Source organism: Capra hircus, chromosome 21 (assembly GCF_001704415.2).
Source record: "Capra hircus breed San Clemente chromosome 21, ASM170441v1, whole genome shotgun sequence".
Lineage (NCBI taxonomy): Eukaryota > Metazoa > Chordata > Mammalia > Artiodactyla > Bovidae > Capra > Capra hircus.
In genome coordinates, this window is record NC_030828.1 from 31,405,582 (window position 1) to 31,422,032 (window position 16,451).

A 16,451-nucleotide genomic window follows, 5' to 3' on the forward strand; every position below is an offset into this window, starting at 1 on the left:
AACTAATTTAACTTAATTTTAATAAGTTAAACAGCCATGTGTGGCTAGAAGCTATCATACTGAACCGTGAGGAAGCACAACATCACCCTTATGAGAGAGGGCTGTTGTGGAACCATTCACCGTCTTATCCATAGCACCGCTACATAAGTACACTCTAGAAGTACTGATACATGGTCTAAGAAGAAATTTCTTCTTTATACTAATCTTAATAACACCCATAATCTCTATGTTACGAAATACTTTCATGTATATGATCTTATTTGTCCTCTGAAAAACATTATCCATCCCTGTTTGAATGCTAGGGCTTAGGAAGATGAAGTGACTTTCCCAAGGCTTCATGGCTAATAAATGCACTATTGGAACTAGGAACCTATGCCTTTCATCTTCAGGTTTCATGCTTTATCTCCGCACCATCTAGTCAATTCAATAAGAAAATTTTATTCACAAATGAATAATATCCTAGAACACAATTTCATCTATTTATATAAAAATCTTTAATTCCTCAAAGAATACAATACCAACTGCAGTTCAAAAGGCACTTGTGAACTCCAATTTAAATCTAAACTATCCATATGGAGTTTACTTTGATAAGTCACAGAACAAATACAAACTCTAAAATCAGAAATACCTGTGCTTAAATTCAGGCTTTATGTAAACTGTGGGGAGGTTATTTAAATACTCAATCTCAATTTCTTCAACTTAAAAGTGGAGATTATATATACATATATTTTTTTCTTTAGAGCTTCTGAAGATTAGAGATAATTAATGTAATGTACCTAACATCATTCACTAAAGTAGACATTGAATAAATAATCAATAAATAATCAACTCTTATTACTACTTGCTGACAGAAAGTCGCAATCTAACATTTTGAAAATATCAAAAAATACAAAAATAGACTAAGAGCAACATAGTCCTTTTCCTCCTAATCGAATGTGGGCTAGAGTCCCATCCGATTAAAGTAACTGACCTTATCATGTGGACGAATATTGGCAGCAAACTCCATTGTGTGACAGATAAGTAGCCACTTCAGCTCTTGGCTGAATAAAGCCTGCACACCATGTAACTAAATATCCAGCCACGGCAACAGATGCATATGAATCTAGCAGTACTCTTACCAAGAATGCTCACATTCCACTGAAAACCAGGGGTATTTAGAGAGGCACAAGGACCATTTTAATTCACAGAATACAAGAGGCTCATATTTCACCCTGAGGTAAATCAAATCTGGGACTCATATGAACCTACCCTTCAAGGAACAATGCCAAATGAAGGGGATGCTGTGGTAACATGAGCTAAACCTCTGCTTCATTCCTGGCCTCCACCAAGTACCACAAATAACATAGCTCCTCTCAAGAAAAAAAGCACTCGATTTTGATTCATACTATAAATAATGATTGAATGTCACAGGACTCAATTCCTGAAAGTTATAGTTTCCTTACAGGGCAAGAACAGGAGCTGTTTAGAGGGTGCAGTTTTTTAATACAGAAACTGCTATTTGTGTAAATTCTGGCAGATAATTTTTCTAGCATGAAAAGAAAAACTAAAGGCTTTGTAATTCCTACCCCAGAACATGAGAAGTATCTGACAGGTAAATGGCTTTGTGGAGAATTTTTTAAGGTCAGATATTTTCTTCTCAAAATTTGAACACATTTTAACAATTCTCAGTTCAAATCTGTTACTGGTGAATGTGAAATGTAACGGCTCCTCTGTAAGGAACCCTATCTTTTATCACAATAGAGTTTGGGGAGGTTCATTAGGGTCATTGGGAAGATTTACAAGTGTAAGAAGGGAAACTAGGTCCATGTTAGGAAATAACATTGTTCTTTAGTGTGATGGGCAGGAAGACATAAATATATTAACTTCCGTTTTTTCTTTTAAACCTCCTCTATTTGAGAGGTACACAGTTTAAATTTAAGGCTACAGGTTCCCCTTCCATTTTTAAATTATATGCCTAAGCCTGTATTTCTAAATGTAAGAGTTTAAGAAATCCTCATATAAAATGAAAAAAGCCAGTGTGCATATATTGCCTCCCATATGGAACATCTTTTATTGTTGCCTCCAGCATCCTTTCTTGTGAATAAAGAACCCATCTACCCTTTCAGGGAACTATGTCATCCTCACACTTCATACTGATGTGCTCAATGCTATCATGGTGCTGCTGTTCCCAGGCCCTCACCCATAGTGGAAAGATCTAGAAAATGTGTGTACATTATTTTATATAAATAAATATAAAATATATGTAGTTAGATATACAAAAAGATGATGCCCGAGCAACAGGGCTTTGAACTGTATAGGTCCATTTATACAGATGTTTTACACTATGTGTGTACCACAGGATTCATGGTTGGTTGAATTCATGAATGTAAAACCTCAGAGGAGAAGGGTTGACTGTAAAAGTTATAGGCAGATTTTTGACTGCTCAGAGGGTCAGTACCTCTAAACCCCACTCTGCATTGTTCCAAGGTCATGTGTGTGTGTGTGTGTATCCCTACAGTTTACATCTATATTTATTTCTACATATATGTTGGAAAATACAAGTTAAAACTTATATCCACAATTCCAATTCATCATTGCAGGATTTTCTGTTCTCCTTGAGTCTAATTTTTAACTCTCTTCTCTAACAGTGAGCAATATGTCTTCCAACGTCCTTAATATATTTACTTCTGTGAACAACACATCACCCATGCATATCCTGACATACCCACCTAACGCATCACCCATCTTTGTCTATGCACACTATTATCTGCCTGCATGGCTCTGACTCCCCACACAGGTCTCCTCTGCTCTTCTCACCCATGCATGGGTTTCACAGCCTTTATGAGGCTCCCCTGACAGACTGGGCAAGGATGACAGTCCATGGCTCTGTCCTCCTCACTGGGCTCTGATTCCCCACGCCAGGCCACGGTGTCCTGCCCCACACGGAAGCTCCCGTACTCTGCTCGGCTCTGAACCTTCACTCCGGGCCACCCCTCCTTGGTCCACTCAGGCTCTGAGAGCCACCCCTCTGCCCCCGCTGCATCCAGTCACCCAGCCCATGCAGACGGCTGCGTGGTGGTGCTCTCATCTAACAATAATAGGACTGAATTTTTCTGGAAGGGGGAAGGGAAACTGGAGAAAGTCCTTTTCATTTATTAAATAGAATAATTTTATAAGGAGACGTCTTTCCATCTCCTTTTTGGTTACCTATTTCAATCAGTTACAATAATTAAGTTTTTTGAGAAAAAGGATGACTCTAAAGTTTTAGATGACTTAATGTAAGGATGGACCTGCCATTTCTTAAGATAAACAGAAATAGGAGGGGTAAGTTTTGGAAACAAATTTTAGGAGTTGACCTTGACACATATTCACCTGAGGCATTCAAGTGAACAGAGAGACATCCAAGTGGAAATGCTAACATGAAAGCTGGATATTGTATAATGGAGTTCTGGGGACAGGTCTGGATTAGAGACATGAATTTAAAGTTCATCTGGATACTAGTTGTTTAAAGTCATGAAAATAAATAAGATTACCAACAGAGTAATTCTCTACCTGAACTCTCAGGACAAAGGCATGCTAATGTCAGAGCTCAAAGAGACAAGAAACAATGAGGCAACAGGTAATGAAGAAGAGCAGTTAGTCAAGTAAGAGGAGAATCCAGAGAAAGCTGTACAACAGACTACTACATTAAAGGTCCCCCTTGAAGTATATCTTGCTGCTGCTAAGTCACTTCAGTTGTGTCTGACTCTGTGCAACCCCAGAGACAGCAGCCCACCAGGCTCCCCCGTCCCTGGGATTCTCCAGGCAAGAACACTGGAATGGGTTGCCATTTCCTTCTCCAATGCATAGCCATGACTTAACAGTCTCCTCATACAGTGACTAAGGACTTGACAAAGTGACTTCCCTTGGCCAATGAGACATCACAAGCAGAGGCCTGATCTGGCCTGATATCCCCTATCACTGATGAACACTATGCAAAAACCCTCAACAGAACAAGCCGAACAAATTCAACAGCATATTAAAAGGGCTATTCACCATGACCAAATGATCCGTTATCAGGGAGGCTGACCCAAGCTTCCTTACATGGCAGTCAGAGGGGAACAAGAAAGCAAAGTTGTGAGCAAGAGCTTCAAGACTTCTGAAGACTCAGAAGTCACATATTGCTTCTGTAGTAGACTAGGGATCAGAACAAGTCAAAAGGCCAAATTCAAGAGTAAGGTTAATAAGAGTCCACTCATTGATGGAGAGGTGGCAAAGTTATATTGCAAAGGGCCATGCCTTAAAGAATGGCTCAGCAACTTCTGGCTATCTCTGCCAACACTATATTGTGTCATATATTAAATTTCCTCAAATTTTGGATCCATTTCTAGATTGTTTTTAAAAACCGAGTCCATTAATTTGTATTACTATTTACATGCCAATGCAAAACTATTTTAACTACCTGTTAGCTGAATCCTACTTCATTTCCCCTCTTTAAAAATATTTTTCCTGGAAATTTTATTTTTCTGTATGTTTTTTAAAATGCTTCTATCTCTAGCTTTAAGAAGGTTGTTCTTTTATTGAAATCACATATTTGTAGGAGAATTTAAAGAGAATTTACTATACTTTGTCTTCTATCCAAGAGTACAATTTGTCTTTTAACTTTTATTAGTCATTTTTTATATCCCTTGTTAGCATTTTATGCTTTTATTTTTGTAGAGCCTTCATATTTCTTGTTTATTCTTAAAAGTTTATTTTTATTGCTATTATAAATGATATTTATATTTTCTGATTATCATAAAGAAAAGCTACTACTTTCGTATCCTAGATATGCTGCTGCATAACCTTAGGCAAGTTACTTACTCTACTTAGGGCTTAGTTTCCTCATGAAATTCACTGTGTTGATGTGAGTAATAAATGAGTCAACACATGTAAAGAGCCTGGCATAAGGTAAAGGTTCATAAACCTCACCTATTATTAACAGTGTCACATAAATTTGGAAATCAGCCATCTTACTGAATTGATTCTCTTGTTTTGACTAGCTCTTCATTTGATTCTCTTGGGTTTTACAGGTATACAGTATGATCATAATCTTGACAATTTTGTTAATGCCTTTAATATTTTATACTTCTGTTTTTCTTTTAAAATAACAATGGCTCATAGCTCCCAAACTGTAATAAAGTATTACCTGATGGGTGTCTTATTTCTGACAGGGAAGAATAATTCTATTACAAACGTAAATAACAGCTACATTAAAATGCTATTGCATAATCTATACCAACCACTGCTTATAGATATTCCTCCATCTGTGGCATATAAGTTGTTTCTTGAGTTTTTCACTATTGAAAGTAACAAAAATACTTATCTTTGTATATAAATATTTGCACACATTTTTTATTATTTCACTGGGCAGTATGAAGTCTAAAGTGGATGTCCAAAGTAGCAGGGGGATAAATTAGATGAGTTTGGGACCAGCAAACTATACAAAATAAACAACAATGTCCTACCGTACAGCATAGGGAACTACATTCAGTATCTTCTAATAAATTATAATGGAAAATAATCTGAAAACAATGTTATGTATAACTGGATTACTTTTCTGTACATCAGAAACTAACATAACATTGTAAACAACTATAATTAAAAAATAAAACTTTAAGTACTGGAACTTAATCTTATATATAATGAATAAAAGATCTTAAAAGTAAAAGAAAACTAAAGTGGACATCCTGCACTCCAGATTCACACGGCCTTCCAGTAAGACTATACCGATCTGCACTCCCAACAGCAGTATTATATGAGTACCCTTCTCTCGCTGCACCACTATTGGCAGTCTATTTGAGACAAACAAAATGATGATGTTTTTGTTTCCTTAGCTAGCACACCTAGAAATTACGCTTACATCCAATGGTGGAGTCTAAATCCTTATCTGTCAAGTGGCCTCTGCAACAATCCTGAATGAGATCTCCTCAGAGTAACAATCAGTACAGCCCTGGCGAAACTTGCTTTGTTCAATAGGGTTTCTCTACCTCAGCACTACTGATGTTTTGAATGAGATACTCCTTTGCTGCGGAGGACTATTTCACGCACTGAAAAAAGTGTAATGGCATCCCTGGCCTCTACTCACTTGATGGCAGCTGCACCAGTTTTTCCAATCTGTGATAACAAAAATATTATCACATATCCCCAGATGCAGACAAATGACCTCTGGCAAAATCGTCCCCAGTTGGATATATGGTGTTAGAAGAATAAAATCCTAGACATCAGATACAAAAGTCTACGACCACAAGCGAACGATAATGGTGCAGGTAAACTTTTGTTATAGGCAGAGACTAAAGAGACAAATAAAAAAAATATAGGCTAAAATACTCACTTTGCTTTATAGGGTGAGTCCGAACCAAAAGTTTTTGCTTCCAATAAACTCTCATATTCCTTGGCCCTGGAGAGAGAAGAGTTTTATCACTGTTAGCTATTTTGTTGCTAATTTTTATACCAAAATAAAACTTTGGCTATGTTTTTCCCCTCCCAGTATTAAGAATATTACTATGCTGATTTTTAACAATTCCATTTCTGACACTACTTCTTTACAATACTATAAATGTGATCCAAAAAGATTGAAAAATACGTATTTCCTCATAGGATAGAAAATCATAAAAAACATTTCTGAGTTAGGGATTTGGTACAGAATGGTGCTTATTTTTCAAAAAGTGAAAATCATAATTAAACTTGAAACCATATTAAGTTTCTACAAGGTGGTTGAGATGGCTGAATATCAATGTACCTCAAGAGGTATTCAATGCAAAATTACTGTTGTTGTTGTTCAGTTGCTAAGTCACGTCCAACTCTTTGTGACCCCACAGGACTGCAGCACGCAAGACTTCCCTGTCCTTCACCATCTCCCAGAGTTTGCAAAAACACATGTCCATTGAGTTGGTGATGCCATCCAACCGTCTCATCCTCTGATGCCCCCTTCTCCTTCTGCCCTCAATCTTTCCCAGCATGAAGGTCTTTTCCAAAGAGCTGGCTCTTTGCATCAGGTGGCCAAAGTATTGGAGCTTCAGCATCAGTCCTTTCAGTGAATATTTAGGGTTGATTTCCTTCAAGATTGACTGGTTTGATCTCCATGAAGTCCAGGGGACTCTCAAAAGTCTTCGCTAACAGCACAATTAAAAAGCATCAGTTCTTCTGTGCTCAGCCTTCTTTATGGTCCAACTTTCACATCTGTACATGACTACCAGAAAAACCGTAACTTTGACTATATGGACCTTTGTTGGCACAGTGATGTCTCTGATTTTTAATATGCCATCTAGGTTTGATATAGTTTTTCCAAGGAGACACTTACCAAGGAGCAAGAGTCTTTTCATTCTGAGGCTGCAGTCACTATCCACAGTGATTTTGGAGCCCAAGAAAATAAAATCTGCCACTTTTCCCACTGCTTCTCTATCTATTTGTCATGAAGTAATGGGACTGGATGCCATGATCTTCGTTTTTTGAATGCTGAGTTTTAACACAGCTTTTTCACTCTCCTCTTTCATCTTCATCAAGAGGCTCTTTAGCTCCTCTTTGCTTTCTGCTCTTAGGGTGGTATCACCTGCATATGTGAGGCTGTAGATATTTCTCCTGGCAATCTTGATTCTAGCTTGTGATTCAACCAGTCCAGCATTTCGCATGATGTGTCTGCATAAAGTTAAATAAGCTGGGTGACAATATGCAGCCTTGATGTACTCCTTTCCCAATTGTGAATCTGTTTGTTGTTCCAGGTCCTGTTCTAACTGTTGCTTCTTGACCTGTATACAGGTTTCTCAGGAGACAAGTAAGACAGGTATTCCCACCTCTTTCAGAATTTTCCAGTTTGTTGTGATCCACACAGTCAAAGGCTTTAGAGGGTCAATGAAGCAGAAGTAGATGTTTTTTGAGTTTCCTTGCTTTTTCTATGATCCAATAGATGTTGGCAATTTGATGTCTGGTTCCTCTGCCTTTTCTAAACCCAGCTTGTAGATCTGGAATTTTTTGATTCACGTACTGCTGAAGCCTAGCCAGAAGGATTCTGAGCATTACCTTACTAGCAGGTGAAATGAGTGCAATTGTGCAATAGTTTGAACATTCTTTGGCATTGCCCTTCTTTGGGTTTGGAATGAAAACTGACTTTTTCCAGTCCTGTGGCCACTGCTGCATTTTCCAAGTTTGCTGACATATTGAGTGCAGCACTTTCACAGCACCATCTTTTAGGATTTTAAATAACTCAGCTGGAATTCTAGCACCTCCACTATCTTTGTTCACAGTATTGCTTCCTGAGACCCACTTGACTTCACACTCCAGGATGTCTGGCTCTAGGTGAGTGATCACACCATCATGGTTATCTGGGTCATTAAGTTCTTTTTAGTACAGTTCTTCTGTGTAAAGAATAGTCATTGAAGTCTGGAAGTAATTTTAAAAGGCAGTGGAAATGATGATCAGATACTCAAAGATTCGTTTTGTTCTGCTTTTGTTGTTTATACTGACTAAATGCCAAAAGCCTGCAAAAATCTAATAACACTTCTCTGTCATTGTTCAACTATGCTCCAGCTTGCATGTTCCAGCACTTAAGAGCCATCAATAGGTCAACAATCAGCAAATGTCACTTCGACAATATATTAACAATGATTTAATTTTTCAATTTCTCTTTTCAGAGGTCACCATCTAAATTTTGACCATTCATCCAAAGGGTTTAGTCTCTAATTAGTGATCTGTGAAAGAACTAATTACAATGTACACCAATCCAGACAGTGATGACTGGTGAAAAAAAATAACAACTGCTTCATAAAAACCTGAAAGATGCAAATTAAAACAGGCCTAATGAGAGAAAAAATCAATCTAGCATAGGTTATGCTTGGGAATGAAGAAATAACTAAATTAGAATTAAACATTAAATTATGTATGTTTCAACCTACATGTACACATTGAAAGTGAAATTGTTAATCACTCAGTCATGTCCAACTCTTTGCAACCCCACGTACTATAGCCTGCCAGGCTCCTCTGCACACAGGACTTCCCAGGCAAGAATACTGGAGTGGGTTGCCATTCTCTTCTCCAGGGGATCTTCCTGATCCAGGGATTGAACCTGGGTCTTCTGCATTGCAGGCAGATTCTATGACGCACTCATTGAAAGTGACTGTTAGTCACTTTGCCATGTCCAACTCTGTGACCCCATGGACTGTAGCATCAGGCTCCTCTGTCCATCTACAGGCAAGAATGCTAGAGTGGGTTGCCATTCCCTTCTCCAGGGGATCTTCCCAATCCAGCGACTGAAGTCAAGTCTCTTGCACTGCCAGCAGATTCTTTACCGCCTGAGCCAGGGACACTCTCAATGTGCTCATTGCTCTCAGCCAAAATATTAAGGCATATGAAAATGGGGAAATATCCACACTGTACTTGCAACTGTGACCTCATATGAAGGCAGGAAAAACTGCAATTATGTAGGGTTCAATGCATTCCAAGCACACAAGCCAGGAGCTATACACTCACTGTCTTGTGAAGTCTTAAAAAATATGTCTTTCCCTCATTTTACAGAAAAGAAATTGAGGCTTAAGAAGTTGTCTATTATATCAACACATTTCTTCATCTGAGGCTTCAAGTGGAAAAGACTGAATACATTCTCCCATTTGTGCACACTTAACTAGAAAATTATAATACTAACCAAAGATATCCTAACTCTACATGAAATGGTAGTTAAGCACTTTTTCCTAACTTGAATTTTGTCTTGATTCACTTTTAACAATCAATTAAATACTTATTTCCAAAGTTCATACTCTGTATAAACTAAACTAGATAGAATATGGGGAATAATAAGAGTTATATATAGCAGGGGTGAGGTATATACATAGTGGAGCTACTTAAGATATTTATACTCCACAAGGAAGAGGAAGATACAGCATTAAAAGGCACATAATTCTCAAAGCTGAGTAGGTAACAGATGTTAACTGTCACAAGTGCTCATTACCACCTAAGATGCTAGGGGGAGTTTCCTCAAGGCAATGGGAAGTGTACCTGCTTGAAAGATAGGTAGCATCTGAATACACGAAAAGAAAATGCCATTAACAGGAGAGAGAAGTGAGCAATAATGAAGACACAGAGGGAAACACAAGTTACATTAAGGGAACTGTGTGCAGATCCCTTTGCTTGGAGCAAAAGCTTAAAAGATGGGAATAATGAGAGATAAGACTGAGTATTACAATTCTGATTATTTACTTCTTAAGATAACGACTCACTTTATTAATATTTTAAATTAGTGTCACGTTGTATACTACGTTTCCTCACTTTTAGTCTCCTTGTTATCATGATTCTATTTTTTCTCAGCCATAATGTGGGTTATTTATCTACTCCATTTTTTTGGCTAGCCTTTTCATAGGCTCTTTTGTTACCAATATGCTCAAAGAATTAGATCTTATCAACTTCTATTTAACTTGTTTTTATCTTTATAAAGATAAAGTACATTTTAAGTGCCGTATGTGTATTTGTTAAATAAAAATAAATAAATCCATACCATTTTCCAGGAAGGAGATATGAACACTGTTCTAATCCTTGAGTTGTTTAGATCATTTCTACTTTAACTGATAAAGTAACTTACGGCTATAATTTCATTCTGAGTAATTTTTTTTAACTATATCCCCATAAGTTTCATTTTCTCACTGTCACAAATTTCAAATAGTTTATTTCCATTTTTTCTTACTCAAAAAAACCCCACAAAACTCGTTACTTCAAATATTTTCTGCCCCACCCCCATGCTTTGGTTCCAAAATGTTCATTTTTTTGTCTTTATAATTTTTTTCATTCTTGAGTCAGCTTTATTGAAGTATAATTTGCATACAATAAATACTTGAAGTTTTAAACCTATAATTTTGATGAGTTTTCACAATTGGGCCTACAATGTAAATGAAACTGTAATCATGATATAAAGCATTTCTACCACCAACAAAGTTTTTTCATTTGTTTTTGCAGTAACTCTCTTTCCCTTTCCCCTACCCTTTCGTTCCTAGCAACCAGCTGTCTACTTTCTACCCCTAAAGCTTTATGAATATCAAATCAGTACAATCATACATAATCTCTTGTGTCTGAATTAATTCATTTAGAATAAATCTCTTGAGAGTCTCTCATAATGTTGAATATATTATTAGTTTATTCCTTTCCACTGCTTTACAGTGTTCCATTCTTTGGATACCATAATTTGTTTATCCACTACCATTTGGATATTTTACTTTCCAATCTGGGGCTACTACCTACTATGAAGATTTGTAGACAAATCACTGCATGGATAAATGTCTTAATTTCTCTTAGATAAATACAGAAGTAGGGTTGCTGGGCTATATGACAAGCACCTGCTTAACCCTAATTTACAAAATATTTATCAAATGGGTCATTCCAATTTGTACTTCTACCAGTAAAGTATAGAGTTTCAGTTGCTTTAATCTCCAACTATTACTGATGAACAGCCTATTTCTCCCCTCAATTCTGTCAGTTTTCCCTTCATGTATTTTGCAGCTTTCTCACATGCATATATGTTTGTAATTGTTACATATTTTTGATGGATTCATTCTTTCATCACTACAAAATGTCCTTCTTCTTTTATTGTACAATTTTGGTCTTAATGTATATGTTGTATTATATTAATATAGTTTAGCTACATTATCTTGCAGAGGTTATTCTTCTCATGAAGTATCTGTTTCTTTCATTTCACATTAAGCCAGCTGGGTTCTTATATAATAAGTGAGTCCCTTGTAGATAGCATATAGTCGAATCATTTAAAAAAAAATTCATTCTGCCAACCTGTATCTTTCACTGGAGTCTTTGAAATGAAAGTGTGAGTCACCCAGTCATGCCTGACTCTTTGTGACCCCATGGACTCTAGCCTGCCTGGCTCCTCTGTCCATGGGATTTCCCAGGAAAGAACACTGGAGTGTGTTGCCATTCCCTTACCCAGGGAATCTTCCTGATCCAGGGATCAAACTCAAGTTTCCTGTATTGCAAACAGATTCTTTACTGTCTGAGCCACCAGGGAAGCACTGGAGTCTTTAATGCACCTATATTTAACATAATTACTAAGAAGGACAGATTTACTTCTGCCATTTTGCTATTTTATGTAATCTCTCTTTTGTCCCCCATTTCCTTCATTACCACTTTATCTTGTGTTAAATGTACCATCTTCATTCCATTCTCATTTCCTCGCGCATATATACGTACATATATATTTGTTTAGTTATTTATTTTCTTTGTAGGTGACCTAAATTATAATCAACATCTTATTTCATAACAATCTAGCTAGAATTAATATCAGCTTAGTTTCAGTAGTATACAAAAGTGTTCCTGTATAGTGTTTGACTTTCCAGGTGGCTCAGTGGTAAAGAAGATGCCAGCCAAGCAGAAGATTCGGGTTCAATTCCTGGGTCATGAAGATCCCTTGGAGAAGGAAATCGTAATCCACTTCAGTATACTTGGCTGGGAAATCCAATGGACAGAGGGGCCTGATGGAGTATAGTCCATGGGATCACAAAAGGGTCAGTCACGACTTAGCGACTAAACAACAATATAGCACTTATCCTTTATGCTAAAATTATAAATTACAGATTTACACAGTGTGTGCCCATAAACATAGGTTTATAATTATTATTTTGTGCAGGTGACTTTTAATTCAAATAGGAAAAATGAGAAGTTACAAAAATACTACACTTACACCAGTTATTTCTATAGTGTTTTTTATTTCTTTGCGTGTATTCAGGTTGCTGTCTACATTTTTTTTCAATCTCAGACTGAAGATTTCCTTTAGTGCGTCTTGAAGTGCAGGTCTACTAGAGACAAACACTTGGCTATTGTTTATCATAAAATGTATGAATTTCTCCTTCATTTTTGAAATTTTGCCAAGTACAGAATTCTTGGTTGACAATTTGTTTTCTTCTACCAGGAAACTGAATATGTTTATCCTACTAGCTTCTGACCTCCATATTTTCCTACAGAAATAAACTGTTATTATACTACAGATATTTTATATATGGAGAATTGTTTCTCTTTTAAGATTTTCTTTGTCATTAGCTTCCAGTGCTTGATTATGTGTCTTAAGGTGGATCTCTGCGTTTCTTCTACTTTGAGTTTGTTGAACTTCCTGGATCTGCAGATTCATATACTTCATTAAATTTGGAAAATTTTCAGATATATTCCTTCAAATGTCCTCTGCCCTTTGCTCTCTCTGCTCTCCTTCTGGGATGCCCCTTATGTTTATGTTGGTATGCCAGGTAGTGTCCCACAGGTCTCTGACTTTTACCCATTCGTTTTTCTTTCTCTTCTATAGAAAATCTCAATTGATAGTTTTCAAGGTCACCAATTCTTTCTTCTACCTGCTCAAATAACCTGATGAACCCTTCAAGTAATTTTTCATTTCAATTTTTGTAATTTACAGATACAAAATTTATTAGTTCCTTTAAAATTTTTTTAATCTCATTATTAACCTTTTCCAGTTGGTTAGATATCACCCACATGGTTTCCTTTACCTCTCTGAGTACATTTAAAATTTTTAAAGTCTTTGTCTAGGAAGGCCAATGTCTGGGCTTCCCCAAGGACACTTTCTATAATTCCTCCTCCCTCAAAGTATGGGCCAATTTTCTTTTTCTTTGCATGCCTTGCAACTTTTCCTTAAGAACACACTTCTATATTTAAAATGGATAATCAACAAAGACCTCCTGTATAGCACATGGAACTCCCCTCAATGTTACATGCCAGTCTGGATGGAAAGGGGGTTTGGGGGAGAATGGATACATGTATATGTATGGCTGATCCCTTTCACTGTTCACCTGAAACTACCACCACATTGTTAACTAACTGGCTATACCGCAATACAAAATAAAGTGTTTAAAGTTACCTAAAAAAAAAAAAAAAAATCAATGCCATATTAAAAAAGCAGATATTCTAAGCATTATAATGTGGGAACTCTGGAAATCAGATTCTCTTTCCTCTCAGGGTTTGTTTTTGCTTGTTGTACACTTGTTTAGTGACTTTTCTGAACTAATATTCTAAAGTTTATATTCTTTGTCATTATGACCCCTAAAGTCTTGGTTCCATTATTTTAGGAATCAGCTAGTGATCCAAGAGATTTCTTTGAACACCATAAATAATAACAACAAAAAGTCCCAATCTAGTATCTGCAGATGAGCTGTGTGACTATGTTGCAGCAAGCCAACAAGACACAGTCAGGCAGATTACAACAGTGTCTTAGCCCTCACTTCCTGCTTGCATAAAAGCCTGATGGTCAGGTAGGGAAAAGACTCCAGGGTTGTCTTGGGTCTTTTCTAATCATGTACCCATCCCTGGGGATACATGCGGCCTTCTAGATTTCTCAAAGTATGTGGGAGATTTTCAAAGCCTTTGTTTCCCAAAGCATCTTAATCCTCAACCTTTCCCTGCAAGTTTTTATTAGTCAATTATTTATCCTAGTTGTATATCCTTGTACTTGTGTGCTGTGCTTAGTCACTCAGTCAAGTCCAACTCTTTGCAACCCCATGGACTGTAGCCCGCCAGGCTCCTCTGTCCATGGGGATTCTCCAGGCAAGAATACTGAAGTGGCTTGCCATGCCCTCCTTGCACCAGGTATCATCAATTAATACATTTGCCTTCAAATTGTTTTTGACAATTATCCCCAGGTAACCTCCTCAGCTCTGGGACAATTCTGAGTTAGGCAAAAGTAGGACAAAGTCTTAAAACTAACCTTTCAGAGAACCATCAGAGACGTCAAAACAGCTATGGTTCTTTGAGTACAAGATCTGTTCTTCTCTAGTATTAGGTTCCTGTAACAGGGATGCAGTTGATTGTCTTCAAAGCTTCTGCTGAGTTGGGAAGTTGAGATATGACCAGGGTAAGCTAAAATGCCACTACCCTCTTTGATGGGCTTCCCTGGCGGCTCAGACAGTAAAGAATCTGACTGCAAAGCAGAAGACCTAGGTTTGATCCCTGGGTCGGGAAGATGCCCTGGAGAAGGGAATGGCAACCCATTCCATTACTCTTGCTTAGAGAATTCCATGGACAGAGGAGCCTGGCAGGCTACAGTCCATGGGGTTGCAAAGAGCTGGACATGACTGGGCGACTTTCACTTTCACCCTCTTTTTAAAAATTGAATTATAGTTACTCTACAATTTTGTACAACAAAATGACTCAGTGATACATATAATGTATTTTTTCTTTTTCAGATTATTTTATATTATTGGTTATTACAAGATATTGAGTACAGTTTCCTGTGCTATACTGTAGATCCTTGTAGTTTATTTTATATATAATAGTTATGTAAATGTTAATCTCAAACTACTAATCTATCCCCCCCACTACTATCGCATTTGAAAACCATAAGTTTCTTTTCTATGTCTGTGCGTTCCTTTCTGTTTCATAAATATGTTCACTTGTATCATTTTTTAGATTCTACACATAAGTGATATATGAGATTTGTCTTTCTCTGACTTACATCACTCACTTAGTATGATAATCTCCAGGTCCATCTGTGTTGCTGCAAGTAGCATTATTTCATTCTTTCTTTTTTTAACTGCAGTATAATTGCTTTCCAATGTTGTGTTAATCTCTGCTGTACAATGAAGTGAATCAGCTATCTGTATACATATATACCCTCCCTCTTGATCTTCCTTCCCTCACATTCCACCATCCAAGTCATCACAGAACACCAAGCTGTGGTGTTCTATACATCATGTTCCTACTACCTAACCATTTTACACATGATGGTGTATTTATGTCAACCTTAATCTCTCAGTTCATCCCACTCTCCCCCTCCCCGAATGTGTTCACATGTTCTCTACATCTGCGTTTCTATTCTGCTCTGCAAATAGGATCATCAGTACCATTTCTCTAGACTCCACATATATGTGTTACTATCTGATATTTGTTTTCCTCTAACTTATTTCACTTTGTATGATATATTCTAGGTCCGTCCACATCTCTACAAATGACCCAATTTCATTCTTTTTACGGTTGATTAAAATTCCATTATATATATGTACCACATCTTCTTTATCCATTCATCTGTCAATGGAAATTTAGGTTTTTTCCGTACCCTGGTTATGGTAAACAGTGCTTCAGTGAACCCTGGGGTACATGCGTCTTTTTTAATTATGGCTTTCTCAGTTATATGTCCAGTAGTGGGATTGGTAGTGGGTCATATGGTAGTTCTATTTTTAGCTTTTTTAAGGAAACTACATTACTGTTCGGGAGAAGGAAATGGCAACCCACTCCAGTATTCTTCAGAATCCTGAATCCTGTGGACAGAGGAGCCTGGTGCTGTCCATAGAGTCAGACATGGCTGAAGCGACTTAGCATGCATGCATACATTGGAGGAGGAAATGGCAACCCACTCCAGTATTCTTGCCCGGAGAATCCCACGGACAGAGGAGCCGCACAGAGTCAGACACGACTGAAGCGACTTAGCAGCAGCAGCACATTACTGTTCTCCATAGTGGCATATCAATTTACAT

General features: G+C 37.3%; 1 protein-coding gene across 2 annotated transcripts in view; it reads right to left on the minus strand.

Annotated features, from left to right (window-relative positions):
- SCAPER (S-phase cyclin A associated protein in the ER) overlaps positions 1 to 16,451 on the minus strand; it is a 400,712-nt gene that overhangs the window by 210,522 nt on the left and 173,739 nt on the right. For both annotated transcript variants that reach the window (XM_018066270.1, XM_018066269.1), the window contains exon 22: positions 6,332 to 6,397. In XM_018066270.1, the coding sequence (XP_017921759.1) occupies positions 6,332 to 6,397 (66 nt within the window). The remainder of the gene's footprint in view (positions 1 to 6,331; positions 6,398 to 16,451) is intronic.